This window comes from Cottoperca gobio, chromosome 24, assembly GCF_900634415.1.
Source record: "Cottoperca gobio chromosome 24, fCotGob3.1, whole genome shotgun sequence".
Taxonomy (NCBI): domain Eukaryota; kingdom Metazoa; phylum Chordata; class Actinopteri; order Perciformes; family Bovichtidae; genus Cottoperca; species Cottoperca gobio.
The window spans coordinates 299,717-321,851 of NC_041378.1; the positions used below are offsets into that span (position 1 = coordinate 299,717).

The 22,135-nt window shown below is 40.0% G+C and overlaps 2 protein-coding genes across 2 annotated transcripts; one reads left to right on the plus strand and one right to left on the minus strand.

Annotated features, from left to right (window-relative positions):
• The first annotated feature begins 819 nt into the window (after positions 1–819).
• Positions 820–7,038, plus strand: LOC115003865 (sorting nexin-14-like). The gene is made up of 8 exons (XM_029425811.1): positions 820–1,004; positions 1,203–1,356; positions 2,501–2,621; positions 2,779–2,852; positions 5,912–5,990; positions 6,182–6,225; positions 6,310–6,397; positions 7,015–7,038. Exons 2-8 carry the CDS (start codon positions 1,220–1,222, stop codon positions 7,036–7,038), a joined length of 567 nt encoding a protein of 188 aa, XP_029281671.1. The 5' UTR covers positions 820–1,004; positions 1,203–1,219.
• A 1,339-nt stretch (positions 7,039–8,377) lies between these two features.
• Positions 8,378–21,312, minus strand: LOC115004062 (5'-nucleotidase-like). The gene is given in 10 exon segments (XM_029426062.1): positions 8,378–8,787; positions 8,862–8,952; positions 8,954–9,063; positions 10,909–11,058; positions 13,053–13,161; positions 13,298–13,452; positions 13,920–14,117; positions 16,393–16,581; positions 17,577–17,799; positions 20,777–21,312. Coding segments are annotated over 10 exon segments (1,737 nt in total). The 5' UTR covers positions 21,128–21,312; the 3' UTR covers positions 8,378–8,626.
• Between the last annotated feature and the right edge of the window lie 823 nt (positions 21,313–22,135).

Here is a 22,135-nt window from a genome sequence, read left to right on the forward strand (position 1 = left end):
AGAACATCTTTTTGAAATGGTTCCTTCTCACTTACAAGACAGTTCAACATGTAAACCATGTCGGTGTTTCATTTTAACATTTTATTTAATAATCTTTACAAAATAAACCAAAAAAACTGACAATGAGGTTTGAATTAAGAACGGGTCCTTTTATTAATGTGAAAATAAATCAAGGTTATTTACAAACCACATAATTTATACAACGTGTCACTTTTAAATATTCTAATAAAGAGTCGCTGGATTATTTACGTTAAACCACGCCCCGGAAACGGTGTTTGGATTCAGGGTTGCCATGTCTGTTTACTAAAATACACATTTGGTGCGTTTATGTCTAAGATATTTTTATCAAACGAGGGTTTTGAGTAATAGGTTAGTCGATAACTGGAGGGGAAACATCAACAAGCAGAATAAACAATACAGAAAGAGAAATATTCAAAACAAAATAGTACATTTGTGATTACACTTAGAGCTAAAACTATAATGCTAAATATTATCTGGTTTACAGCTTCTCCAATTAAATTAAAGGAATGTATCTTGCCTAAATGTTTTTATCATCTTGTTTAACCACTTTACTATGTTAATCCTATCCCTGTTTTAATAGTAACTATTAGTTTTATGTTTGCTTCATTTATCTGTTTTTATTGTCTTATGAAACACTTTGTAACATATATTTTGAAATGTGCTTTGTAAATAAATTATTATTAATAATAACCTTGTATGTCTTGTTTTCTTTTGGTGGTATTTTGTGACTCAGAAATAAAGTTTGAATTGAATTTAAATAACAAAATTGAGATTAATTTACAGTGCGTGGACGGATCTGGCAACCCTCGGTCGGATTAGAAAACATCCATCCGGCAGTGAAGTGGGTCGGGACTTTCAGAAGGAAACATGGAATAAAAAACTTTGGAAACTTGAATTTGGGACAAGTCTGGCCAACAGCCGAAGACTATGATTGTGGATAAAATGTGTTTTATATGAAGAAGGGCTCCGATAGTACTGTCGCTGTAAGTCTCCAAAACTACCGTCAACTGTTAGCCAAGTTAGCTAACGAGCTAGCCAAGTTAGCTAACGAGCTAGCTAACGTCAACACCGTTTTAAGTGTTTCGCCTCACTTGTATTCGGTACAACTCGCGAACACAGACACACAGCTCAACGTGTCGTGTTGTGTGACATCTGTATTAATGTAATCTTCCTGTCAGCAGGTCCTTTGAACGAGAGGATGGCAGGTATTTTAAGGTATTTGGAGAAGGTGACGCGGGGACTGAAGATGGACGTGCTGCGAGAGGCCGGCCGTCAGTACCCGGTGTCCTGCGTCCTGCTGCTGTCCCTGCTGGCGCTCACTCTGCTGCTCAACAGGTGTTTCATCATCTCGTGTTTACATATGAAGTTATTATTTGCAGTGAGTCTAGTGTAATTTAGGATACTACTACATCTCACATCTCAGAGGGAAATATTGTACTTTCTTCTGACCGCTTACCTTCTAGTTACTATACAGGTTTAGATTATTTATACAACATATAAATAATACTAATGTAATATTACAGATTAAACTCGCATGCAGTTATATAAAGCTGTGATGATCACATTAATGCATCAATAACTATCCAATAATATCACATACCTTATTCTGCATAATAAGTACTTTTACTTTTGTTTCTTAAAGTATATTTTGATGCTTATACTTTTATATTTTGGATGCAGGACTTTTCTCTCGTAACTGTGAGTATTTCTACACTTTAGTAAAATATCTGAATACTTCCACCATCAGACATTTCTGAGAGAAACACTTTAATATTTAATAGTAAAAGCTTACACTGATATGTGAATGTATGAGTTCGTGTGTATGTTTGACTCGACCACACAGTTCCCAGCAAAAACTACAATCCCCACATGCATAGCGTCCAACAAATGTGGTTTTCCAAAGTGTTTCTTCATTTGCTTTTTAAACATTGATTTCTGTGTTACTGTAGTCAACAGTGGTAAAGAATGTTTTCATCGCTCTACATGCTCCTGTGATTTAGTTGATCAGTGTTGGTCGTTGGGGAGGTCAGAGGTCAGAGGTCAGATGTATATATTGAGTTTCTCTTTGCAGTCAGTGTTTCATTCAAGCTCTTTAAACCTGATGAGTAAACATGATGATGTTACTGTGAAAGAATATTATTATTTATTGCATTGATTACTTAATGAATAACTGACTTTTCAGTTGCAGCGAGAGTGATCCAGTATTAATTACTTTAATGATATGTTAAGTAGCTATTATTTAGAAAAGGTAATAATCATTTAGCTCATGAAATCTTAAAGAATAGTGAACAAATTGCAATCACAACTTCGCAGACAAAAGTCTATTAAATATGAAAAAGATAAACTGGAAACAGAAAGTTTTTCATTTTTAAAACATGACAATAAAATGTATAATAAGCCTCTTTGGATGTGACAATAACGTGCGTGCGTTTCTGTTTGTTCACATGAGTGTTAATGCCGTACAATAACCTCCCTGCAGGTATCTCCACATCCTGATGATCTTCTGGTCGTTCCTGGCTGGTGTCACCACTTTCTATTGCTCCTTCGGACCGGAGTCCCTTCTCCCAAACATCTTCTTCACCGTGAAGCCGAGGAACAAAGTGAGTCTGACGCATTCAGCTGCGACGTAAGAGAATATATATAATATATATGTGTGTGTGTGGAGCAGTGTGGCGTTTACAAACACAGATTAAGTGAGAAGTTGTTTTATTGTGTGATATCAGATTAAGGAAATACGTCTTTGTTTTTCTCCATCAGCGGCAGGAGCAGGAGCTGTTTCCTCTGGGCAACAGCTGTGCCGTGTGTGGGAAGGTCAAGTGCACCCGGCACCGGTACGTTCATATCAACACCCAGACGACACACACACTTTAATTTTTAAACGGCTTTTTTAAAACCATCATTGTGCACACAAGCGTTTTGCCCCCGTTTCATAAATAATCTCCGTCTGTACTAACACAGCTGAACATTTGTACGCACGTCGGTGTGAACAGGAAGCAGATTATTAACCGCTGCACACGGGGAATTGTCGAGAATCCCTCAAATAAAACTAGCTCTCACCTTTAAAGCGTTATCCATGTTGGATTAACGACCGGGAGTTGAGGTGTTTGTTTTCTTCAGGGAGAAACTATTTAATTAACTGACTCGTGAGTTTTCTTTGTTGTCATTACAACAAATCTTGAGGATTTGGATCTTAACTTTAACTCATGATTTCTGTATGTTTGTCCCAGTGTGTTGAGATGTGTTGAGATGTGATGAGATGTGATGAGATGTGATGAGATGTGTTGAGCTGAGATGTGATGAGATGTGTTGAGATGTGATGTGTTGAGATGTGTTGAGCTGAGATGTGATGAGCTGAGATGTGTTGAGCTGAGATGTGATGAGATGTGTTGAGATGTGATGAGATGTGATGAGATGTGATGTGTTGAGATGTGATGAGCTGAGATGTGTTGAGCTGAGATGTGATGAGATGTGTTGAGCTGAGCTGTGATGAGATGTGATGAGATGTGATGTGATGTGTTGAGATGTGATGAGATGTGTTGAGCTGAGCTGTGTTGAGCTGAGATGTGTTGAGATGTGATGAGATGAGATGTGATGAGATGAGATGTGATGAGATGTGATGTGATGTGATGAGATGAGCTGTGATGAGATGAGATGTGATGAGATGAGATGAGATGTGATGTGATGAGATGTGATGAGATGAGATGTGATGTGATGAGATGAGATGAGATGAGATGTGATGAGATGTGATGAGATGTGATGAGATGAGATGTGATGAGATGAGATGTGATGTGATGAGATGTGATGTGATGTGATGAGCTGTGATGTGATGAGATGTGATGTGATGTGATGAGCTGTGATGTGATGAGATGTGATGAGATGTGATGAGATGAGATGTGATGAGATGTGATGAGATGTGATGAGATGAGCTGTGATGTGATGAGATGTGATGTGATGTGATGAGCTGTGATGTGATGAGCTGTGATGTGATGAGATGTGATGAGATGTGATGAGCTGAGATGTGATGAGATGTGTTGAGCTGAGATGTGATGTGATGTGATGAGCTGTGATGTGATGAGATGTGATGAGATGAGATGAGATGTGATGAGCTGTGATGTGATGAGATGTGATGAGATGAGATGAGATGTGATGAGCTGTGATGTGATGTGATGAGCTGAGATGTGATGAGATGAGATGTGATGAGATGTGTTGAGATGTGTTGAGCTGAGATGTGTTGAGATGTGATGAGATGAGATGAGATGTGATGAGATGTGATGAGATGTGTTGAGCTGAGATGTGTTGAGCTGAGATGTGATGAGATGTGATGAGATGTGTTGAGCTGAGATGTGATGAGCTGTGATGAGATGTGATGAGATGTGTTGAGCTGAGATGTGATGAGCTGTGATGAGCTGTGATGAGCTGAGATGTGATGAGCTGTGATGAGATGAGATGTGATGAGATGAGATGTGATGTGATGAGATGTGTTGAGCTGAGATGTGTTGAGATGTGATGTGATGAGATGAGATGTGATGAGATGAGATGATGTGATGAGATGAGATGTGATGTGATGTGATGAGATGAGCTGTGATGAGATGAGATGTGATGAGATGAGATGTGATGAGATGAGATGTGATGAGATGTGATGAGATGAGATGTGATGAGATGTGATGAGATGTGATGTGATGAGATGAGATGAGATGTGATGTGATGAGATGAGCTGTGATGAGATGAGATGTGATGTGATGAGATGTGATGAGATGAGATGTGATGAGATGAGATGTGATGTGATGTGATGTGATGAGATGAGATGAGATGTGATGTGATGAGATGAGATGTGATGAGATGTGATGAGATGTGATGTGATGAGATGAGATGTGATGAGATGAGCTGTGATGTGATGAGATGTGATGAGATGAGATGTGATGAGATGTGATGAGCTGAGATGTGATGAGATGTGTTGAGCTGAGATGTGATGTGATGTGATGAGCTGTGATGAGATGAGATGTGATGAGCTGTGATGTGATGAGATGTGATGAGATGAGATGTGATGAGCTGTGATGTGATGAGATGTGATGAGATGAGATGTGATGAGCTGTGATGTGATGAGATGTGATGAGATGAGATGAGATGTGATGAGATGTGATGAGATGTGATGTGATGTGATGAGATGTGATGAGATGTGTTGAGCTGAGATGTGTTGAGATGTGATGAGATGTGATGAGCTGTGATGAGATGTGATGAGATGAGATGAGATGAGATGTGATGAGATGTGATGAGATGAGATGAGATGAGATGTGATGAGATGTGATGAGATGTGTTGAGCTGAGATGTGATGAGATGAGATGAGATGTGATGAGATGTGATGAGATGTGTTGAGCTGAGATGTGATGAGCTGTGATGAGATGTGATGAGATGAGATGTGATGAGATGTGATGTGATGAGATGTGATGAGATGAGGATGTGATGAGATGAGATGAGATGAGATGTGATGAGATGTGATGAGATGTGATGAGATGAGATGTGATGAGATGAGGATGTGATGAGATGAGATGAGATGAGATGTGATGTGATGAGATGTGATGAGATGAGATGATTGATGAGATGTGATGAGATGAGATGTGATGTGATGTGATGAGATGTGATGAGATGTGATGAGCTGAGATGTGATGAGATGTGATGAGCTGAGATGTGATGAGATGTGATGTGATGAGATGTGATGAGATGTGATGAGATGTGATGAGCTGTGATGTGATGAGATGAGATGTGATGTGATGTGATGAGATGTGATGAGATGTGATGATGTGATGTGATGTGATGTGATGAGATGTGATGAGATGTGTTGAGAGATGAGCTGACACACTGACAACATGCACAAATGTTTTATTCTCTGCAGGCCGACGCTGCTCCTAGAAAACTACCAACCGTGGCTGGACCTGAAGGTTCATTCCAAAGTGGACGCCTCGATAGCTGAGGTGCCTCAGTGCACGGACACATGTTCATGCTTCTATCCTCAAATTAATGATTAATATTCAGAAAAACATAATGACACTCAGATACTTTCTGTCTTCTTACATTTGACTTTTGGTCGTCTGTGTGTAAACTTGCACTCTTAATGTGTAAACGTCATCAGTTCAGTTTGTGTTTCTCTCCCCCCGGCCTGCAGGTGTTCGAGTTAGTTCTGGAGAACTTCGTGTACCCCTGGTACAGGTGAGAAGTGTTTTATTGTCTTCAGAACGTAGTTTTTCTAACGGACATGCAGAAGTTGTTCTGAACGCCTCCTCTGGTCTTCAGGGACATCACAGATGACGAGGCGTGTGTGGATGAAGTGAGGATGACCTTTCGCTTCTTTGCGTCGGTGCTCGTCCGCAGGGCTCAGAAGGTTTGTCGTATATTTAACAAACTGTTATTTTCTTCATCCAGTATCTGCAGATTATTTTCTCGATTTAGCATTTGTGCGAAGAAAATGTTCGATATAGAAAATTATATTTATTGTTCAAGAAATCGATTAATTGACTGATAATCGCAGTTTTTCTTGCTTTTCAATGGCAACATTTTTATTTAAATAATACAGCCTTTTACATTCATCTTATAACAACAAAACATAAAATAGCTGAAAAAGAAAACGATAATGTTCCTCCTGTTTAATTGTTTAATGGTTAATTTAATGGTCTGTTAAATCCTGAACATAATTAATGAATTATCATATATATATATATATATATATATATATATATATATATATATATATATATATATATATATATATATATATATATATATATATAATAATAGTATGTCACAACATTGTACAAAGAATAGTTTAGTATGTTATTAAAAAAAGTCATACGAAGTCATAAAATGTACATTTAGAAGTTATAAAATTGTCAGAAAGTCATAGTAAAGTAATAATTGTATCGACTAATGGTTTGAGCTCTAACTTGACTGGAGACGGTCACTTCTCTGAAACGCTGCCTGCTCCTCATGTTTCCTCTGCAGGTCGTGAAGGAAGCCGTCATGTGAAGCACACGATGAACAGCGTCTGGATTACGGAAGTGCAATAATCGACTATTTCCAAAACCTCTGGGATCATCTTTACATTCCAATGTATATAAAAGCACTAATAAAGAGATATATTTATTGATGTCACTGCAGATCTGTGTCGTCTTTTCTTTCAAATGAAATGTTTTGAAATGAACTTCAGTTTTATGCCAGCGAGCAGATGCAGGACAGATGTTTTCCTGTTTATACTTCATGTGTTACAGCTTCAGTCAACAAGTTAAATTTGTTGGGGTGGGGGGGTGTGTGTGTGTGTGTGTGTGTGTGTGTGTGTGTGTGTTCAAAAACTAAAACAAAAGTAGGTCATAGAAAAGTAATTGTATAGTATGCCATAAAAAGTATTTAAAACTCATGTCATAAAAAAAGTAAAAAATAATAAAAAATCATAAGTAATTTAACAAAGTCATAGTATACGTCATAAAAAAATAAAAGTCATAGTATAATGTCACGAAAAGTCAAAAAAAATCATACAAGTCGTAGTATAATATGTAAAAAAAAAAAAGCACTTAGGTCGTGATGCGTTCACTTACATTTGCGTTTCAAAAATGACACCTTCACTAACTGTTGTACTTTTGGGTTGTAGTGTAAGTTACTGCCAACATGTGACGTAGACTTTAACACCCAAACTGTTTTTATCTCCGGACACGACTGTGGTCAAACTGAAGCTCTCGTCTCCCCGAATAACTAAATATAAAAGTATAAAAAGCTCCGTCTGTGTCCTGAATGTTCCCCGGGCTGATCTCTCCTCGACCGCTGCCAGCTCTGTGTCCTCATCTCCTCTACAACTAACTGAAAGCAGACGGAGCCCTAATACGGTTGTTTTCCAGCGTTTGGCAGCTGATGTCACTTGCAGGCTGTGCCAGCTGCGCTCAGTGGACTGACAAACAAGGCGCCGTCACATTAACAGGCAGCGAGCGTTGTTTGGGAAATCTCTCACAGAGGAGCCTTGTTCGCTCAAACCTGAGGGAGAAAACACTGAATGTTACAGAAGAGTCTGCTGCACGCTGCTGCTGTCGGCTCAACTTATATATTTAGATGCATGTGAGACTTTCCACCACTTCAATCGTTCGTCAACAATATCGACTTACAGTGAACTCAGTACAGGGACAGTCTCCTGGAGCAGCTCAGGGTTAAGTGCCTTGCTCAGGGGTACACTGGTGGCAGCCTGGTGTTGAACTCACAACCTTCTAGTGTTTTGTTTGGAAGGCGTACCACTAGACCAACACCACCCGTTGAACAATGATGTGTTCAGGTACTGTTGGACGTTCTAAACGCTGAGTGAGAGATAATAAAACCTGAGACCTGAACTTCTTGAGTGTTTTTATTTCATGAGATTATGAAACACGAGATTTGAGTCTTGGTTGTTTCTTTGTCGGGCTTACCTTTTCCATTAAAAATAACTGTAAAATAGAATTAATAATAAAATATAATCATATATTTGTGCAGTCAGATGTTCAGTCCTGTTGACGTCCATCAGTCCTGTTAGTTCTTCAAGTTGCACGTGCAGTTTGGTTAAAAACATTGCTTTGTGTGTGTCTGGGTAAAGTCCGCCTCACATGTTCCCACACAGAGTCCACAGCAGCGAAACCAGTGCAACCAGTGGAGCGCTTTGTCCAGGAGCTGAATTGTAGATCTTGATGCGTCCTTCAACAGATGGATAAACTATCTTTCTTTGCGTGATGTAGTTGGACACGACTGAAATATCCAAATCCCCTGAAAAGAAAGAAAAAGCATAAGCTTCAAATAATAATAACTTTCATGAAACAAACACAAAAACAAAGTCTCACCGCTGTTGTGTTTGAGCATCTCGGCTTGGATTATGGAGAACCCGTCTCCGCCGTTCACCATGTAGGACGGCAGCACCACTTTATAAACCTGCCTCCTCCTCCACGGGCTCGTAGCGAGGAACTCGACACTTTGTGCAGAGGATGCTGAGGCTCTTCACGAGATGCCCCGCAGGTTTGGAAAAGTCAAACTCTACTCGAAATCCTGCCGGAGGACACGGAAACATCATCGGGCTTATCCATCAACACACGGCTGACGAGCCAACCTCTGTGGTACCGACTGAAATATGTGAGTATCAAGTAATGAAAGCTGGCGTCAAATATCTGCTTCTTGTCTACTCTCCAAGGATAACAAAATATATATTTGTATATACAAATATATACATATACAGGACTGTCTCAGAAAATTAGAATATTGTGATAAAGTTCTTTATTTTCTGTAATGCAATTAAAAAAACAAAAATGTCATGCATTCTGGATTCATTACAAATCAACTGAAATATTGCAAGCCTTTTATTATTTTAATATTGCTGATTATGGCTTACAGCTTAAGAAAACTCAAAAATCCTATCTCAAAAAATTAGAATAGTTCCTCAGACCAAGTAAAAAAAAAGATTTATAACAGCAAAACAAAATCAAACATTTGAAAATGTCCATTAATGCACTCAGTACTTGGTTGGGAATCCTTTTGCACGGATTACTGCATCAATGCGGCGTGGCATGGAGGCAATCAGCCTGTGGCATTGCTGAGGTGTTATGGATGCCCAGGATGCTTCAATAGCGGCCTTTAGCTCATTAGCATTGTTGGGTCTGGTGTCTTTCAGCTTCTTCTTCACAATACCCCACATATTCTCTATGGGGTTCAGGTCAGGGGAATTGGCAGGCCAATCGAGGACAGTAATGCCATGGTCAGTACACCAGTTACTGGTGGTTTTGGCACTCTGGGCAGGTGCCAGATCATGCTGGAAAATGAATTCCTCATCTCCATAGAGCTTTTCAGCAGACGGAAGCATGTAGTGCTCTAAAATCTCTTGGTACACAGCTGCATTTACTCTGGGCTTGATGAAACACAGTGGACCAACACCAGCAGCTGACATGGCTCCCCAAACCATCGCTGACTGTGGGAACTTCACACTGGATTTCAAGCAACTTGGATTTTGCTCCTCTCCAGCCTTTCTCCAGACTCTGGCGCCTTGACTTCCAAATGAAATACAAAACTTGCTTTCGTCTGAAAAGAGGACTTTGGACCACTCTGCAACTGTCCAGTGCTTCTTTTCCATAGCCCAAGGTCAGACGCTTCTTCCGTTGTCTTGAGTTCAGAAGTGGCTTGACCATGGGAATATGGCTATTGTAGCCCATTTCCCGGACACGTCTGTGAACAGTGGCTTTTGATACCTGGACTCCAGCTTCAGTCCACTGTCTTTGAAGCTCCCCCAAATTCTGGAAGCGACTCTTCTTCACAATGCTGTTAAGGCTGCGGTCATCTCTCTTGGTTGTGCAGCGTTTCCTGCCACATTTCCCCCTTCCAACAGACTTTTTGTGGATGTGCTTTGAAACTGCACTCTGTGCACAGCTTGCTCTTTGAGAAATTTCTTTTTGTGTCTTACCCTCCTGATGGAGGGTGTCAATGATGGTCCTCAGGACAGCAGTCAGATCAGCAGTCTTCCCCATACTTGTGATTTAGTTTACTGAACCAAGCTGAGTGTTTTTCAAGGCTCAGGAAACCCTTGCAGGTGTTTCGAGTTCATTAGACGATTCAAGTGATTCGTTGAACACGCTACTAGTATACTTTTTCATGATATTCTAATATTTAGAGATAGGATATTTGAGTTTTCTTAAGCTGTATGCCATAATCAGCAATATTAAAATAATAAAAGGCTTGCAATATTTCAGTTGATTTGTAATGAATCCAGAATGCATGACATTTTAGTTTTTTTAATTGCATTACAGAAAATAAAGAACTTTATCACAATATTCTAATTTTCTAAGACAGTCCTGTATATATATATATAGACACGCACACACACAGATGGAAATGCCGTGAAATTACCGGACACTTGGAGGAACTCCCCGGTGCTCTGGCCGTATCGCCTCACTGAGTGTTCGAAGGCTTTAAACAGGGTGGAGCCCTTCAGCTGCACCAGGTCGAAGGTTCCTCCGAAAGGTAAGACGGATATCAGGTCCTCCATGGTGATTGAACCTGCAGACAACACATCAAAACTGTTTCACAAAGTTCTCCTGACAACAAAACGTCTGTCACGGAAAACACTGAATCGTCAGCGCATGGGTTTAGAATGACTTTGAGGAAAAGCAAAACAAAATAGAACAGAACAGATTAAACAGTAGAATAAAAACAAATACTGCCTTGGGGTTGAATGTCAACCAGTCAAGTTGCACTTTACATCCATGTCTGTACAAAATGTCATTATTTTATCCTATTAGACAATTTTGTGAAATGAAAGTCCAAGTGGACGTTTGTGCCAAATCTGAAGAAATTCCCTCGAGGCGTTCCTGAGATATCGTGTTCACGAGAATGAGACGGACGGACTCCGCTACGTGGCTGCAGCGGCCCGGAGGCGTAGTTACAGTGTGAGATATGAATAAACTAATACAATGCAGTGGCAAACAGAACGTTTTAAGTCCTGGTTTTAAAAGAACTGAGAAGTTCTGGGAGTTTGTTTCAGATATATGGAGCATGAAAACCTTCTGCTTCTCCATGTTTAGTTTGGACCGTCTAAACCAGGGGTGGGGAACCTCCGGCCTCCAGGCCGTATACGTCCCGCGAGACCATTTGATCCGGCCCTTGAGGTAATTCATAACAACGTGCAAAGAAATCCACTAGAAAAACGAAATAAAATAATCTAGACAGCAATAGACGGGCGATTGACTGTTTTTCCTGGCCAAGGTCAGGATCCTTGAACACAACGCAAGCGGAACGTGTCATCACGTGGTCACGTCATGTCAAAACAAATATTAAATGAGACGGTCGTTGACATCAGTGAACGCAGCGTGGCGAGTGTAAAACAGAGAAAGGTGGATGTAGAATGTCGCACTTCCCAGGAGAAATGGACGAACGATTACTTCTTTGTGGAAGTAAAAGGCCAGTGTGAACTATTTAAAGAAGTATGGGGCCCGTTCCTTAACTATCTGGAACATGCGGATCTAGAGGGCACTCTGGGTCAGCAACTTGGAGATGATTAATGTTCCTATGCTGGGAGAAGGATTGAAGCCTTTCATATCTGCCTACATGTTTGTATATCTCCTTACATAGCATACCCACATGTTTGTGTAGTTAATTTAATTGTATTATTTTATTTGTGCGACTGTTAATGTAGTTCATTTTGTTATGTCTTGGATGTGGAAGTTTGTGTACTGTCTTATGTAGTGTCTATATTTGTTAAAAAACAATAAAAAAAAGTGTTTTTAAAAAAAAAAAGGCCAGTGTGTCTAGTTTGTGCGGACGGGCTCGCGGTGATGAAAAATAATCTCGAGCGTCATTACAACACGAAACATGCTAAACTGCACGAGCTGAAAGGACGAGTGTTTGGATAAAGTTAATGCTCTTCGGTGGAGTTTGTCCCAACAAGCAGCTCTCTGCAGAGCAGAACATACAAACATGGACAGATAGAGAGGTAGACCCCCCCACCAAGAACACACTGTTGCACCACTGCTGTGCAGTTATCACTGCCATGTGCAATACTCACTTTATTTATATCACTTGGTATTTATATTATGTTTTATTATCTTTAATTATTGTGTTCTGCCTTTTTACTTCTTATGTTCTTCTGCTGTGACGAGATACATTTCCCCGTTGTGGGACTAATAAAGGATTTATAATAAAACAGAAGATACAGGATACAAAAGTTTATTCTTTTTGCACAGCATATAAAAGAAAAGTGAAATGAATGAGCTGCGTCTTAAAAAACATTTGCAGAGGTTATGAGTTCAAGAATTAGTACGGCCCTCGAAGGATGTTGTAAAAAATAAAATGGATAGGAAAAAGGTCCCCCCCCCCTGGTCTAAACCAACAGCACGTTTTTAAATGCAGTTCTGTGACACACAGGAAGTCAGCGTAACCGTCATTTTTCTTTCTCCAGCCAACATTTGGGGATATTTCTCCCGGCACTTTCCGGCTCTGATTATAACAATTATTTCTCTTTTTTATTTGAACTTCCATAGAAACGAATGACGCACCATTTCTGGTGCGTTCGTCAATGGATGTGCGGACGCCTCCCGCGTTGAAGAGGCAGGCGCTGACCTGGTTCCACTGAAGGTCATCTGAGAACCTGAGGTTGTTGTTGATCTGATTAACGGAGACGAGAAGCACATGGTTTTATTCTTACTGGTTACCACACGATGTTAAACGTAACCATCTGATGTATTGTCGCAGAGTTACCGTGTTCTCCGCGCCGCCACATGCTTCATCGTTAAATACTCACCATGGCATCACAGATCAGATTTCCCAGGTTGCATTCCCGAAATCGACACTCCTCGGCGCTCCCGTTCAGGAACACCAGAGTTTTTCCCACAACCTCAGCCGAGTAGTTGGCCAGATTCTTCTTCCATTCCTCCACGTCGGCAAGAGTTTCTGGATCTAAGAAGAAAATCAGACATTCAGTGAAGAGACAGGAGAGGGGGGTCAACAGAAACAAAGTCACATGAAGAAGGGTGGTGATGGCCTAGTGGTCTAGTGGTACCCCTTCCAAACAAAACACTAGAAGGTCGGGAGTTCAATAGCAGGCTGCCACCAGAGCAGCCTGCACTTAGCACTTTGAGTTTTGTTTACGCAAATGAAAAGTGCGCTTATAAATAAAATGTATTATTATTATTATTATTATTAAGGTACTCAACCCTGAGCTGCTCCAGGAAGACTGTCCCTGTACTTAGTTCAATGTAAGTCGCTCTGGATAAGAGCGTCTGCTCAATGACCTGTAATGTAATGTTATGTAAAGTTAAGAAACGTTTTGAGAATGAACATAACATAAACTTTGTAATAGAATTTTGTCAGGATTAAACTCTAGATCACACTGAGACAAAAACTAAATGCTCCGAGATCTTTACCCTGCGGGATGCTGCCGTTCAGCAGGATGGGGTTCCCCGTGGCCTTCAGCACGTTCCCCGCATCGTCAAAGGTCACCGTCAGATGACCCAGGTATTTCCCGAAGGCGTAGGCCTGCACGACCGGAACCTGCCGCCCGTCGTCTGATTGCACCATGAACGGATAAAGACCTGCCGGGAACTCAGAGGAGGGGGGGGATCCTGGAGAATACAGAGTGGAGAGGAAGAAAGATTAAGAGTTAGCAATAATCAAAACTACGCTTATCAAAATGTCCAATAATGCTACGGCTGCAAGCAAATGTGTTCATTAAAGGTGACCCGCTTCTTAATCTAAATTGTAGCTCAAATGAACTCACAGAAATAAATGAGTGTTATTCTGTAAAACATTTTCAGGAGATGTTAAAAAATAACAGCGTTAAACTGTCAGAAACCTGCTGCAAGGTCCAGAGTCCAGAGTTAAACTGGAGGGAACCAGGAAGTGTCTTGAAGACTGTTTATCTTTTTTATTTTTACATAAAAGACCATAAAATCACATTTACAACATTCACACATACACGTAGCACAACAACATAGGCATAAATTATTAAAAATAAAAGCAAGTTTAGAGAAAATCAATAAACAAAAATGTCAAATAAGAGAAATACAATAAAATATGAAAAGATCTTATAAATAATATGTACAAAAAAATGTATATAGAAGAAAAGTACAAGTCAGTATATCTGAATTAAAATGGGAAGAGATGTGCAGGTTTAGAAGTTTGTGCAGAAATAAAGATAAAGAAAGAATATGTAATATACAGACATATAGTCGATATAGCTATTGTATAAATAACTGCGAATAAACGTCTATAAATCCGCATAACATTATGAAGTATGAGTATGAAAGTGATAGTTTCCTGTATATCCATGAGAACACTGCAAACATGAGCTGAACAAGAACCGTTTAGTTCGGGGTTGCCCAAAGTGTGGCCCGCCGTCCGAAGTTGGACGCCATAAAGTCAGATTGGGTCCGTCAGATGTTTCCAGCAGAATTATTTATTTATGAAGTTTAAGTTTTGGCGCCTGAAATTATTACATTTCAGATGAAACTCCAATAAAGATGTCTTATTTCTTTGTGGAGAACTCTACAGCTCCTTTGTTGATGTGTCTTCTTATCAATAATCAACACTTTATGTTTTATGTAAAACTATCTCGGCTGAGGCACCAATAGTATTAAAGTTTATAACGGACAACTTTCTTTCCTCCTTTCTTCTGGAGAAGCCGCTCGGGACGGTTTAATAAACGCTCTTCACTCTCAGGGGATGAATCACTTCAACGAAGCCTTTAATTAAGTTGTGTGTCAGATGAGCACGACTCCTCAACAGTGACTCAACGCTGACAGCAGAATCTCAACTGTTGTCAAACCTTCAACACCTTCAAATGAAATCCCTTTAAATCTGATGAGTCGTCTTCCTTAACGTGTGAAACCTCAGGTTTTATTGTAAGTGACTGATCGTCCAGTGACAGATGTTTAAAGGACTAAAACAACAAACAACAGACGGCTAAGAGACAGATCTCAGCGATCAGATACCATAAATAGTTTGCAGGATTATAAGCTGCTCACTGCTGGTTTAAAAATCATTGCCGTGTCTACATCAGAGTGCAACGGTGGGTTTAACTGAGCTCCAAACCAACGACGCTCCCCCTCCGGCTGCTCAGCTCGCTGCTGTTTGTATGAAACACGCAGTTATTTATAGAGACCACACTCGTGTCGACACCAAGTTTACTCTCGAGCTAACTACGAGTATGAAGACTCACAGTTTCCTGTGGTGGCAGCTCAGAGGGTCAGACGGGGAGTGACACGAAACAATAACTGATCTTTCCAGACGCACGTTTGTCCTGAAACTGAACATCGACAGTCTTCTAGTTTTAATTCAGTGTTGATGTCTGATGCTACAACATCTCCCACTCAGTGAAACGTAGAGCAGCAGCGATGAGTCGCTCCACAGAGAAGTAATGGGGAAAGGTTTTAATAAAGGATTAATCATTAAAGTAAGTTTTCATGGGAAAATGTCAGAAAATGCTTTTGTTTTGCCTCTGAAATGTTGAGATTTGCTGCTTTTCTCTGTTTTATATGATATTAAAGTGAAAATCTTTGGGTTTAGTGACAAAACAAGACTTTTACAGACCTGGAGAAGTGGACAGTTTCATTATTTTATAGTAAATACTTTACTCTATATTATCATTATAAACTCTTATGTTTACGGTTCAGTTTGTCTGCAGGATTACGATATCGTATATCCCATAATATACTGTAGGATGTTATATAATATACTAACTACATCTTGCTATATTAATACAGACGTTTAACTCACGACTTTGTCTTTAACTGCTCTGCACTGTTTTAATTGTATTATTCTAGTTGTATTCTCTTATTTATTCAAACATCTTTGTATCTGCACTAAAGGCTGGAGGTTTGTAATGTCTTCACCTCCCACCTGTGTAGAGGAACGTGTTGCTGTGTCCGCCGATGACCACGTCCACTCCGCGGACCTTCTTGGCGATGAGCTGATCCGTAGTGAAGCCCGAGTGACCCAGAGCGACGATCTTATGGACTCCCAGCGTCCGCAGTTTGTCCACCTGCAGCTGCAGAGCCGGCACCTCGTCCTCAAACTGCAGGTGCGGTCCTGTAGAAGCAACATGCACACGTGAGAGGGGCATTTGGAAACGCTGGTAAACCGGCAAGACAAATAACAATTGAACGATTTTCTGAATGTTTTATTTTGGGACTTTGTCGCCGCTACAATAAAGATATTTACTCATGGAAAGTCAGATTATTGGGGATTTCAGCTCCAACAACCTCGTTTACCAGCCGTGGAAAATATCAAGTACATTTACTCAAGTACTGCACTGAGGTTCAATTATGAGGTACTGTAATAGCAATTTAAATGTCTACTGTTTTAATTATATAAGTTTCCTATGTTAAACAAGCCAACTGCCATTTGATGCTAACATAGAAGTGCCGGTCATGTTAATACAAGACAGACAGAACTAACAAAAGACAGGAAACACCCAAATGTTTCAAATCCTGATCAAAACAAAAGACAGGACACACCCAAATCCTGATCAAACTGTTTAACATGCTGAGACAGAATATTGAGTGTATCACCCAATATTCTGTTTACATAACTATTACCTTACAAGCATCAAAGGGCAGTTTGGCTCGGCCCCCTGTGTTTTTCCATCACTTCGTCTCCAAACCAAATTGTATAAAATGCCTATGTGTCTTCTTCCAACCTGTGCCCTTCCATAGACTACGCTGTATTCTGTGAAACTGGTGCCATTTGTGGCCACAAATAAATGCACAAAGACAACTCTGTCTCTATCACCATGTATTTGATTTTATATACATCTCTCCAGAGTAAAGCAGGAAAACTTCCACAACAGTACTTGTACTTTACTTGAGTATTTCAATGTTCTGCTACTTTATACTTCTACTCCACTACATCTCAGAGAGTAATATTTTACTTTATACAGCAATTTATCAACTGTATACTGTGTGTATATATAGTATTTCTACACTGTGGTATTACTGCTTTAACTTCGACCTTCCCTTTAACATCCCAAACTTTCCCTTTAACCCCTCGTGACAGAGTGAAACAGTAAATGTGCTTCCACTCACCAGGTTTGGACAGAGCGGGAGTTTCCTTTGATGTGTATCCCACCACACCGACCCGCTGACCGCCTACGCTGAGGATCTTATATGGGAGATAAGAGCTGCCGAACGTCGCCGCCAGAGTCTGGTCTGTTCTGATGTTGGCGCTGAGGACCGGACACTTTATCTGCTCCATGAACGGCTGCATGAGTCCTTCCACTCCGTTATCAAACTCGTGGTTTCCAAAAACCTAAAAAAACACACAAAGGAAAGTTAAATATAAAACTGCAGAAAGACATTAAAGTGCAAACATTTATTATATAAAAGAAGCAGTCAGGTCCAAACACCACGGTCTAAAAATACTTTGTTAGCAGCAAAATGTACTTTAAGTCTCAAAAATAAAAGTACTCATTATGCAGAATGTTTGTATTATTATAGATTATTATATTTTTCAGTTTTTTAATCACTAATAAAATACATTTAGGAGCATCTGAATGTTGTATTTTGTCAATGTGGAGCCACTTTTATATACATTGTGGCTCTTGGTAAAATACAGAATAGAATTCAAAATCCTTCTCCTGACTTACAAAGCAATTAATGGTCAGGCTCCAGCATATCTTAAAGATCTCATAGTACCTTATAAACCAACTAGAGCATTACGCTCCCAGACTGCAGGGTTACTTGTAGTTCCTAGAGTCTCTAAGAGTACAATGGGAGACAGAGCCTTCAGCTATCAAGCTCCTCTCCAGTGGAACCAGCTTCCAGTTTGTGTTCGGGAGGCAGACACCCTCTCCACATTTAAGAGCAGGCTAAAGACTTTCCTTTTTGATAAAGCTTATAGTTAGGGCTGGCTCAGGTTTGCCCTGGATCAGCCCCTAGTTATGCTGCTATAGGCTTAGACTGCCGGGGGACACCTCCCTGCTCTCTTCCTTCTCTTCCTCTCTCCTCCCCTCCCTCTCTTCTTCTCCCTCTCTATCTGTATGCATTTATGTAAATGTATGTTCTAACTCATCATCCGGGGTATCATCCCCAGAGTGTCTGTCTCTCATGTGGCAGGTTGACACTGATAAAGTTCACGTCAGGATCATGAATCATGGCTGCGCCTGCTGCCCTGGTCCTGCTGGACACCGGGAAGCTTTTTGATTTTGATTCATTTCCTGGATTCATCCAAACTTTCTCTTTTTCAACACAACATAATTTCTGTCAAATGTTGTATTTGTACTATGTTGTTTATCCTGTACACACGACATCTATTGCACGTCTGTCCGTCCTGGGAGAGGGATCCCTCCTCAGTCTCTCCCTGAGGTTTAGAACATTTTCCCTCCTTTAATTATGGGGTTTCTTTAGGAAGTTTTTCCTTGTGCGGTGCGAGGGTCTAAGGACAGAGGGTCTAAGGACAGAGGGTCTAAGGACAGAGGGTCTAAGGACAGAGGGTCAGAGGAACAGCAGGACTGTAATTAAATCCAGCGACAGGAAACCAGACTGTAAGCAGCTCTTCAGACACAGAGGGAAGAAAGTCGAGAGGAAAACAAAGTGTGATGTGAACCAGAAGTAAAACAGCAGAACAGAGAAAGTCCTTGTTCCTTATCTGAACACGTCACATAAACCACAACTTACACAAGTGAAGGTCTAGTAACTAATACAGGAAGTCGTTACGCAGTTAATCATCTAGTTTTTGATCTGACGGTCAATTAAAGTGAACGTTTTTAGAGATTTTTGAGAAGTCTTTGCAACCTTTAGCCTCAAAATCGTCTAAATCGATCATAAATTGAAGCTTCTGTATTTCACTTTTAAAAACTCACTTTTATTGTTAAACCTTTTCTTCCTCTTCTTCTCTTTTCTACATTTCTACTGTCTTCTGTTTCCAAAATGTTCTGGTAGCCTCGATGTTTTAGCATATTTACTGTTGTTTTGTAGCTCTGTTTAGAAAAGTGTTGCATAAATAAATCTTATTTTGTCTTGGGATCCAATTATTAAAAATGTGGGACACCGAATAAACTAACTAAATACCAAATGACAAATATATTTTTCTCTATATTTCTGAATGTTAATGGCTGCAAACTACAATAAACCTTTAACAAGATAAATAATAACAATTACAAACTAAAGCCTTTTATTGTTATATTTAAGAATATCTTAATTATAACAGTATTATACAGTAAATAAACAGTAGAAATAAGATAAGTACATTTAAAATACTTTATTTGAGTATTTCCATTTTCTGATACTTTTGCTCAACTGCAGTTATATTTACTTTACATACAAAACATGATTTCTTAATAAATATATATATCATGTTTGTTGTAAAACTCAGAGATCTTTGTTGTGTTAATGTATTGTTTTCATTTTGTGTTTATATTTTCCTGCCTTCGCCGGACAATAAGTGTGGTATTTCTACTAGTTCCTCCACTACTGGAAATTAAACACATTTTAGTAATTCCAATAAGTAACTCTAAACTCCCAGTTTGTGTTCGGGAGGCTAAAGACTTTCTTCTCTGATAAAACTTGTTAGGGCCGGCTCAGGCTTACCTTGTCTCTCATCGGACAGGCTGCTACTGTTAAAGGTTACGTCTGGATCATGAATCGTGGCTCACCTGTTGCCCTGGTCCTGCCTGACGCACACATTATCATTTGTATCGTTGTAATTTGATCTTGTTTTTTTCTGTACACACAACATCTGTTGCACACGTGTCCGTACTGGGGGAGCGATCCCTCCTCAGTTGGAGGTTTCCTCCATTTATTCCCGCTTTAATTGTGGGGTTTCTTTTGGGGAGAGTATTTCCATTTTATGCTACTTTACACTTCTACTCCACTACATGTGTTTGACAGCTTTAGTTAGTTTGCAGACTCAGATTCTTAATACAAAATATAAATATATATTATTATAGGTAGAGATGCCCAGCAGTGTACAACGTAAATAAAATGAGCTCCACCTTTACCAACATTAAAGAGATGAACACATAATGCATCAATAACTGTAGTTTAGTAATATAATATGTATTATTCTGCACAATGATGGTTCTATAAGTTTAATTTAATGCTAAAACTTTTGTACTTTTACTTTAGTGCGATTCTGCAGGACTTTTACTTGTAATAGAATATTTTACGCTTCAGTATTATAACTTTTAGGTAAGTAAATGTCTCAAGACTTAAATAAATCCAAACCAGCAGAGAGAAACAATAAGAAAATAAAGCTGCAGTTGTTATTAAGAACTTGTGTTTCTCACCATGGCATCATAGCTCAGTTTGTTCATGAAGTGTGCAGCCTCGGCTCCCTTGTAGTAGTTGAACCACACGGTCCCCTGGAACTGGTCTCCGGCGTCCAGCAGCAGCACGTTGCTCGCGGCGTCGCGGATCCGCCTGATCATCGTGGCTCTTCGGGCAACTCCGGCGAAACACTGGCTGCTGCTGCTGCCGCATTTCCCGGAGTGCTTGCTGGTCTCCTCCACCCGGGCGTGTACGTCGTTGGTGTGCAGGAGAACCAGGTCCCAGGCCGCCGAGGAGGACACGGAGAAGCCCAGCAGGAGGAGGAGGCACAGCCGCGGCGGAGCGCTCCTCTCCGGGCGCACGGCTCCCATCTCTCCGCGCTAAAAAACACTGGCGGAGAAAATTCTCTGGTGTTTGGTTTTTCTTACATGACCCGAAGGAATGTCTTCTGTCTGTTGCTTCTGATCGTCTAATAGTCTAGTAATGAATTAAACGGCACATTACATGCTGTGCAGACTGAGAGCGCGCGTCAGGAGGCGCCTTGTGGGTAACAACCCGAGGCGGAGGAAGAGGAAGAGGAGGAGGAGGAGGAGGAGGAGGAAGAGGAAGAGGGCATTTGGGAGGATTTTGGTTATGGTACGCCCTTTCTTCTCTCATGTCATTTGTCAACTCTGCACTAAGATTACACGCTGGGTGGAAGCTGCGCGCGCAGAATGTGGAAGATTTGTGTTTACGAGGTTTATTTACAGACTAAAGCACCTTTTAAAAGCAAGACAATTAAAAGTGTTTTACATGACGCACAAAGTAAGTAAATAAATACAAAGCAATGCAAAAAGGATGAAAACTGAAGATGAATACAAGTTAAAACAGATATCTGTATTTGAACTTGTATTCATGTATTTTAAACCTGTTTTATGAGCTTGTTTTGGATCTTTACAGAAAGTGTTTTAATTGTATGTTTATGAAGTTTCCTTTGCACTCTGTAAAGATGCTTTGTGTCTCATCTGCAGGTGAAATGAAACTAAAGGATAAGAGATGTTTCTTTCTAACTGCACCTTTAATTCATTCTAATAAAACTAAACAAACTACAGTTTGTTCCTCAGAGACACTTAAAGACTGGACATGTTTTTGGCTGTTAAACTCTTTAATATTTTATTCATTGAGCTTTAAAATGATTTCAGGAGCAAAAATCACTGTGAGTAATAATTATTGCAAAGAAAATGCATTTCTACTCAGAATCTCTTTATGAATCAGTGTTTTGTGCCAAATAAAATGCACGTCTACATGTTTATGAATGTCAAGTAAAGCTGCAGACTCAGCTGAAAGAAAGAGCGATGAAGATGAAGATGAAGCTGCTGGTTTCCCTGTAAAGAGAACAT